The following is an 8,234-nucleotide window of genomic DNA, read 5'->3' as shown; positions in this document are numbered from 1 at the left end:
ACAGGCGTTTTGTCTGTCTCATTCCCCGCCACAGCCCCAGTGCCTAGAACATAGATGCTCAAGGAACACTGGGGCTAATAAATGAACCCCACTACCCACCCCAACTAGGCTGCACCCACCCAGGACCCGCAGTCTCCACCGCTAGTACAGGGCGGAAGGTGCTGGCCGGCTCTCACTATGTGGCCTCCACCCAGCCTCCTTTCCTTTCTGGGCCTCAGCTTCCTCCATTATATAATGAAAGGCTGGATTGGAACTTCTCCAGCTGTGGCTGTGTTGGAGCTCTGAGGTCCCTTTGGCATCTCTCCAATTGGGGTGTCAACGGGGAATTCACAAAGGTGGGAGGGGTGCCGGCTCAGAAGAAATCTCCCGGCCCTAAGGCCCCACCCTGGCATGCTGGGGTGGGTTGAGGGGAGCAGGGAAGCAGTAGTTGTGGGAACTAAAAACAGACGTAAGAGAGGTTTCCCCAAAAACATGTCCATATTTTAATCATCACCAAAGTCCAACCCGGGAAGCCTGAGGAACAGAGGCTCAAGCCCTCTTAAGGGCTGAGACCAGAGGTCAAGTGTCCAAACATGAGTCGTCATCAGAGGAAGCCTGCTGTCAGGCAGGTGAGCACGGGGGTCAGCAGGGCGGGCAGCGGCAAGGGCAGCAGCCGTCCCGGGGCCTGGGACCTGAAAACCTGGCGCTGCCCCCGGGGCTGCAGAGGCCTGACATTGTCTGTCATTTTCAGTTTCTTCTCGTTGTCATAATACAGCTTCTGAGAGAATGCCAGGATCTGTGGAAGGCACAGGGCTCAGCAGGGAGGGATGAAGCTGGTGGAGCTGCACTCCTCACTGTGTGACCTCAGGCCAGTCGCCTGGCCTCTCTGAGCCCCCTCAGGTTCTTGTGCAGAGGAAAAGAATCAGGGATGTAAAGTGCTTTGCATCCATGGGGGCTCAGCTCCCATGAGTGTCCTAAGCAGAGGGAACTCACAGCTCTGGGCTTTGAGGGCCTGTGATTACCTTACCATCACTATCATCACTGTTACCAGAGAATAGTGGTTCTCAAGCTTGAGCTTGCATTAGCCTCACCTGGGGGCTTGTTGAGCCCCAGACTGCCTGGGGCCCCCCGCAAAGGGACAGTTTCCAGGAGCTGACGCAGGGGAGGCTGCACCCTCGGCCAGGCCCCGTGTACCTGGTCCTCGTGGAGCTGAATGGGCTCCTGGAACACGGTCCAGACCACCTTCTCATCGCAGCCGGGTGTGGTGAGCGAGCCCAGGTAGCGGAAGTAGAGCCTCAGTTTCTCCTTCTTGGGGAGCAGGTCGAAGAGGCTGATGTTGTCTTTCAGCATGGTGTTCATGTCTGGGGAGACTCACACACCTCACTCTGAGAGTACAGGCTCCTCCACCATCCAGACCCTCTTCTGTAGGAAGACGTCTTCTCCCCTCCCCCAGCCCCCCCGCCTCCCGGGTCCTCACCATCCTGACTCACTGGGATTGGGGATGTCAGACAGCGCCTGCACCAGGGGCTGGAAGTTAACATTCTCGGATCCGGCCTGGAACAGGAGGGAAAGGGGCTTGAGAGAGGCTTGTGGGGAGCCGGTGGAGACCACCAGTTCACTCTCCCGGTCTGGGGTGGGGCGGGCACGCAGCTTCTGGGACTGAGGCCCTCAAAGGCCCTGGGCTCCCCACATGGGGAGGTACAAGTCACTGAGAAACAGAGGGGAAGTCCGAGCTTCTCCAGCCCCCTCCCGCCTTGCTGGGATCCCAGGTCTCTGGATCCTAAGAAGCAGCCCCTCGAGCCCGGAGGGATGGCAGCCCCACCTCCACCATGAAGGCCAGCACCGCAATCTCATCTTTGGGGCCCTGGTTCTGGTTCGTGTTCCTTGATGTCCCCTTTTCTTTCTCATGTACCACGTGCATCTGGTAAGGGGTGAGAGGGATGGAGAGAGAACCCGTCAGGGTGCTGGACCCTCCTTCTTGCCCAAGGCAACTATACCTAGAGCCCAGCCAAGGCATCCACCTGGGAAGAGGTCCCTCACCTCCATGGCAAAGCGATCCCCGTCGAAGCTGTGCTCCGAGCCCCAGTCCAGCACCTTGGACCAGTGTAGGTGCAGCTGCTTGGCCCGGTACCGGGCGGCCAGTCCTCCTCCAGCAATCGAGGCCTCGTCCCCCAGCAACACCATCACTGGAGGGCACAGGAGGGGGCAGAGTCCTCGCACCCACCTCCCCCAGCCTCTCCCAGCCCCTCATCCCAGCTCCAGCCAAGCAGGACCTTCTCTCCTACCTCGCACCCTTCACGGGCTACGGTCCCGGGCCTGAAGGGACAGGAACAGTGGTACAGCCTGGACCTTCCCCTGGCCCCCTCCTTGGCCTCCCTGTCTGCCTCTCCCCCTGTGCACCCCTCACTGCCCAAACATGCAACTCAGCCCGGTCCCGCCCGTGCTTCAACCCCCTCCACGCGTGGTGCCCCAATGTTCCCAGGGCCACGTCCAAACTCCTCAGCCCCGGGCGACCTGCCCCAGGTCCGGCTGGACTGACCCTGGGCTGGCTCTGGCCCCTCCTGGCTTCGTTCTGTCCTCCATGCACATGGGTCCACATGCAGCCCTTCGAACACCCCAAGCCGTTTCACGCCTCTGTGCCATGCTGTTCCTTCTTCCTAGAACCTGCCGCATCCCCCCGCTACAGATTGCTCTGATACAGGATTGAAAATACTGATAGAATGTTCCCGCCTTTCCAAAGTCCACCCTGCTTTCCCCACCCCGCCTCCCCAGGGCTTTTCAGCCTCTCCTCAGCAAAAGTGGACAACCCGGTGTGCCCTGCCAGGAGGAGTCCAACCCTCCAGTCCTTGGGGAACTTGGGTCCCAGGGTCCCGTGCCCCTGCTGTCCGGGGCCTGCATCCAGCCCATCTGAGTCCTACCTGAGTGGCCATTGTTCTGCACGGCCCACTTTTGCTTCTTGTCGTAGCCGGAGAAGGAGAAGCGTCCCAGGTTTGGGTCCAGCAGTGTCTTGGCAGTGGCGATGTTGATGGGGGACTGGCGGTCATTCTGGCAGCTATCGCCCCACTGGTCCGGCCCTGAGCAGGGACAGAGGGTGGGCTGGGAGTCAGGGGCGCCTGGCACCGAGGTGTGGCGTCCTCCACCCCATTCAGGTCAGGCCCAGCTCAAGGCAGCAAGGTCTTTGGATGGCTGGCAGGCTGTGCTGGGGGGATGCCCAGCACAGAGCTCCACCCTCGCCCCTCTCCCTCCTCAGACACTCACACTCACACAAAACCAGCAAGGCGTGGTGTTGGACAGGGTAGGTCTAAGGTGTGAGCTCTGGGGTAGGGCGCCACCTCAGATGCTGGGCTGTGAAAGGAAAGCTCCGTGATAACCTGCTTCCCAGGGGTTCCGAAGTTCAAAGGAGGTGGATGGGAGAGTGCATGGAAGCGGTGGAGTCCCCTGGAAGGGCCGCTTGTGAAAGGACCCCATGACTTGACACTAAGCCTTATCTGAACCCTGGGAGGCAGGGAAGGAGCCCCAGGGGAGCCCAGTCCCCTGTACCCGGGACCTCCCATACCAGTGAGCGGGGCCGGGGCTTGGAGAGCACTGTCCAGTCACCAAAACAGCAACGGTGGGAGGAAAGCAGATTGCAGGAATCCGGGCAGCGCTTGAAAAAGTACAAAGAACCACCACCCAGGCCCACATGCAGGGGTGTCACTGGAACAGAATCAACTCTCCATTTTGTTATGAGAGGAGCAAAATGAATTTCTCCCTTTGATGCTGCTCCTGATTTATTTCAGAGGACCAGAGGGCTGACTCTCTTGGTGTCAGAGATGATGACAGGAGGTCCCAGTAAAAACTCAGGTCACTCTATGTTCCCTGTGCCCTGAGCACCAGGAGAGAGGGAGAGAGAGAGAGATAGGGAGAGAGAGAGAGAGAGAGAGAGGGAGGGAGGGAGGGAGAGAGAGAGAGTGTTAGGAGCTGAGATCTGACTGGGGCCACCATCACCTCATCCTTCCCACGTTCCCTGGGTCTCCATTTCAACCTGGAGACTCGCTGCACTTACCCAGGCAGGTGTAGTTGGAGGGCTTGACTTGATTCTGGTAGCACCAGTGTGACCCTGGAACAGAGAGAGGAAGGATGTGAGGCCTGTGCAGAAGCACGTCAGTGTATCTATGTACACACACGTCTGTCTCTACGAGTGCCGGTGAACTGTGTGCACACAGCAGCTCTGTGTGTGTGTGTGTGTGTGTGTGTGTGTGGTGTGTGTGTGTGTGTACACAGTGGGTCAGAGGCTGGGAATATCCCTGGAGTCAGAACCTGGCCTGGGATGGGATAGAGCATTCCTGGGGTGCCATCCCAGGGGACAGAGGGCCCAGGGGAGGGAGCCTTGAGAAGAAAATGTAGGGATGGAGAAGGAGGCGGTAGAAACAGCCAGGCTCCAGGCGTCCCTGACCCACAGCCAAACCACTGGTCCCCTTGCCCAGGGCACTGGCCTTAGACAAGGCAGACCAGACAGCCAGCAGCCCTTGAGGGGCCCTCCAAGGCGGGTCAGCTCTCCCCAGGGGCTAGCCTGGACACTCTCTACCTGTTGCTCATCAGCCTCCCCCTCCCTCCTTGCATCCCCTCCCTCAAACCTGGAAGGGAGGCTGGTGAGAGGGGAAGAGGAAGCCCCCCAGGACAATACAGCCACGTTCAGCCTGGCTGCTCTCCCAGAGTTGATGGGATGATGAGGGAGATTAGGCTAGTCCCTCCCTGGAACACACCCTCTTGTGCTATTAAGACTCATTCTTGTCTAAACTCTCACAGTCCTGCAGGGAGGAAGGCGGCTACGTCTTTTCCCCTGTCCCTCCAACCTGCAGTCCTGGTGTTTGGGACCAGACAGACTTGCCTTCCAATCCCCCACTCTGCCTCCGGACAGGAGAACCAACATCTCTGAAAAAAGGCTGCATCATGGATGTAGCTCACTAATGCAAGATGTTGACAACAGGGCAAACTGTGCACATGGGAACCCTCTCCTCTGTACTCTCTGCCTGATGTTTCCGTAAACCTGAAACTGCTCTAAAATTAGTCTATTGATTTTTAAAAGAAAGTCTGTGCCAGCAGGGTGGATAAAGCATTTGATCAGAGCTGGAATTCTAGCTGGGCCACTTAGGAGCTGTGGGTTTAGGGACAAGTCACTTAATCTCTCTGAGCCTTAGTTTTGCTGTCTGTAAAATGGAACTAATACCATCCACCTCATAGGACTGTGGGGAGGATTAAATGAGAGATGGTAGAGAGTGCTCCAGGCAGTTGGAATTTAGTCAAGTCCCTGACGAGTCCTTCCCTTCTCCTTGGCTTCCTCCCTCCCTCCCCTCCTCAATCTCCTGTCAGGGCACAGATGGCCAAAGTCAAGGAGAGAAATGAAGTGAGCTGGAAAGAACTCAGGGATGAGGAAATTCCTAAGAAAAGCAGAGCTTCCTGCTCAGCCTGAGCTAAGGCCTCTGAGCACATCCATCCCCACCCAAGCCCACCTCCTCTGGGGTCCCTGCAATGCGCATGGGGTGGAGAGGGGGCAGGTTCTCGGCAGGGGCTGGGAGGAAGGCCAGGAGACTGAGCATCTCTAGGAAATTGGCCACCCTCACACTCTGGGCCCTTCAGAGCCACCTGGGGTTTCCCAGTCTCCCAGGTCTGGATCAAATGCTGTGCCTACTTTGCTGGCACAGCCTCTTTCAGAGATGAACAGTCCCTGCAGTGTCTTCCCCTGGCCAGTCCACCCCCTGCTCGGGACAGGGCTCTGCTGACCCTGGGACTTGCTGCATCTGGGGAAGCCTGACGAGGGTCAACTCTGCAAAGGGCAGTGGCCACTTCCCATCCAGGCCCGTCTCTGCGTGTTGGCAGACTCTGATGCCGGAGCCCACCACCCGGCCTCCAGTCCTGGCTCTGACTCTTGCTTATTCTCTGCAGGAGAGTTCATTAACTTTTCTGAGCCCACTTTCTTCCTTCCTCAGGCAGAAGGAGCTGCCACTGACCTCCCAGAGGCAGTGTCTAAGGACGCACTGGATGGGAGGTCATTTGCATCCGAGAAAGGCTTCCTGTTATGATTCTCCCGGGTCTCAGAGGTTCCGAAGGCAGAAGGCGCCTCTGAGGTAGAGCTGGCCCCTCCTGGTGACTGATACCCAGGGGGAAGCTGTTTTCAGGGGAAGCCTGGCTTGAGCCGGAACCCTCAGGAGCCAGCTCTGATGGGTGGAACCCCTGTCAGCCTCCCTGGAGCCCATCTGGTCCAGGCTGAGCTTTTCTGAGGAATTTGCTCTTCCTTGCTTCTGGCTACAGCTCCTAGGGTTGTCATGGTGACCTCTGATCCACTGACTTAATAACAGAGACTTTTGACCTGCTTGGTTGAATGCTCTTGAAACTACGCTCTTTAGGAAGCAGAAGCCAGGAAAATGTGATGTTGATGAGGCCAAGGCTGGGGGGCAGGTCTGTATCCAAAGGCTGTAAGTGGGGGCTGGTTTTTAGGCAAGTGGTGGCAGGGTCACGGACCAGCTCAGACTCCCGTACTGGTTCATGAGGGAGCAGCCCTTACAGATAATTACCAGCCAGTTCTCTCCGGCCACTTCCTAGAGGACCTGGGAAGGAGAGGAGCTACCCACAGGTCTTGGCTCCAAGCTCAGATGCTGCCTAGTCCATCTGCCCTGACCAGAGATGGAGTGAGAGGACTAACGACCATCGCCAGTCACCCAGCCACTGTCCCCGAGCCTTGACGTACCCACCCCAGCCCCCTGCTTTACAGCTGATCGAAGACGTTCTCTCGGGTGGACCTTGCTCACCACACCCTCCCACTCCAGGGGGAGGGAGGAATCCTGAAAACCAGCTTAGCAAAACCCGAAGATGCCCTGGGCAAAGTCTCAGCAGCTCCTGGCTAGGTCTGGGACTCTGAAGGGGCCTATGACCCTCTCCCCTCCTCTCTCCCTGGCAGCAGATGGTCTGAGGACGTCGATGTACAGCCTGGTCACTCTCCAGCCTCAGGTTCCCTAGGAGATGAAATGGGCGGGGGGGGGGGGGGGGGAGGGGGGGGGGGGGGGGGGGGGGGGAAGCAGGACCCCCGGCAGCTCCCAGTCAGAAAGCCCCAGCGCTTAAGGGGAGCACAGCTTGTGAGAGGGGGCGGCTGAGAGAGATTCCTGGCTGGTGGGGCCCAGGCCATGTGGCTACGGAGTGACAGGCACGGCACTAAGCACCTACTACCACTATCTTATTTGAATCCTTAGAACAATACCTGAGTCAGATTACTCTCTTTTGTAAGCGAGGAAACTGACTTTTACCCAAGGAGGAAACTGACTTACCCAAGGAGGAAACTGACTTACCAAGGAGGTAAGTGACCCAAAGCCACACAGCTACAAAGCAGCCACCTTAATTGCAAAGCATTTCTCTTTCTACAAGCCCAGCAGCTTAAGTAGGTTTCGAGCCTCCAACCCTACATGTGAAAATGTTCACATCCCACCTTTTCTGTTTCCTCCTCTCCTAGGAAGAGGCGGGGAGTTGCTGCAGGATGCCCCTCATACCCCACCATGGGCCAGCTAAAGGTCTCCTTCTCTGCTGCTGAGGGCACCCTCAGCCCTCACCCATGACTCCAAGAGAGGAGCATCTAGCTTTAGAGAGGAAATTCGGCCAGGTGGACCCCAAGGACCATCCGAGGGGTAGCTGAGATGGGGACTGGCAGATGGGGGCCTCCTTCCAAGGAGATGGCTCCCTGTGGGGTCGCAGAGAAGGTGCCAGATTGGATCCCTGTGCCCAGACGCTGGAGGCGCCTTCAGCTCCTTATCAAATATTAACACCCCTCTCCTGCCACCTTCTACATAGGCGAATAATTAAGAGCTCGGCCTCACCATTAATCTTTAAACGAAAATCACCCCGGCCGGAAAGACCGGCTTGGCTCGGGCCTCCGGATGTCCCCCTCCAGGCTCCCTACACAGTTCTGGAGGTGAAGGGTGCTGGCAGAGTCCGGGGACAAGGCACCCAGGGTGGGAAGCGGGGATGACCGGGCCCCACCGCACCCAGTTTGTTGTCCTTGCCCCGGGCCGGGGGCAGCCACCAAGCACTGAGCCCCCGCGGGACGGACAGCGACCCACGACAGACGGAGGAACACCAGAAAGGGTAAGAAACGGAGGCGTGCGCCGCGGCGGCTCGGAGACGCATCCTTGCCCCGGACCCGCCCGGCGCCCGGCGGGGGGCCGCGGGCCCCGCACACCGCAGTCGCGCACACGCTTTGCACCCGCTGCCCCGCGCCCGCCGTGCCC

General features: G+C 58.5%; 1 protein-coding gene across 1 annotated transcript in view; it reads right to left on the bottom strand.

The window, feature by feature from the left end:
• Positions 1-583: 583 nt before the first annotated feature.
• Positions 584-8,234, bottom strand: part of CA4 (carbonic anhydrase 4) — an 8,034-nt gene continuing 383 nt past the window's right edge. The window contains exons 2-8 of the mRNA XM_007464899.1: positions 4,025-4,078; positions 2,898-3,053; positions 2,020-2,165; positions 1,802-1,900; positions 1,470-1,533; positions 1,174-1,340; positions 584-775 (exon numbers count right to left, since the gene is read on the bottom strand). Coding sequence (XP_007464961.1) covers positions 584-775; positions 1,174-1,340; positions 1,470-1,533; positions 1,802-1,900; positions 2,020-2,165; positions 2,898-3,053; positions 4,025-4,078 — 878 coding nt within the window. The remainder of the gene's footprint in view (positions 776-1,173; positions 1,341-1,469; positions 1,534-1,801; positions 1,901-2,019; positions 2,166-2,897; positions 3,054-4,024; positions 4,079-8,234) is intronic.

Source organism: Lipotes vexillifer, unplaced genomic scaffold, assembly GCF_000442215.2.
Source record: "Lipotes vexillifer unplaced genomic scaffold, Lipotes_vexillifer_v1.1 scaffold788, whole genome shotgun sequence".
Classification (NCBI taxonomy): domain Eukaryota; kingdom Metazoa; phylum Chordata; class Mammalia; order Artiodactyla; family Lipotidae; genus Lipotes; species Lipotes vexillifer.
Note: the sequence above shows the minus strand (reverse complement) of the source record. Positions and strands in the feature narration are given on the sequence as shown.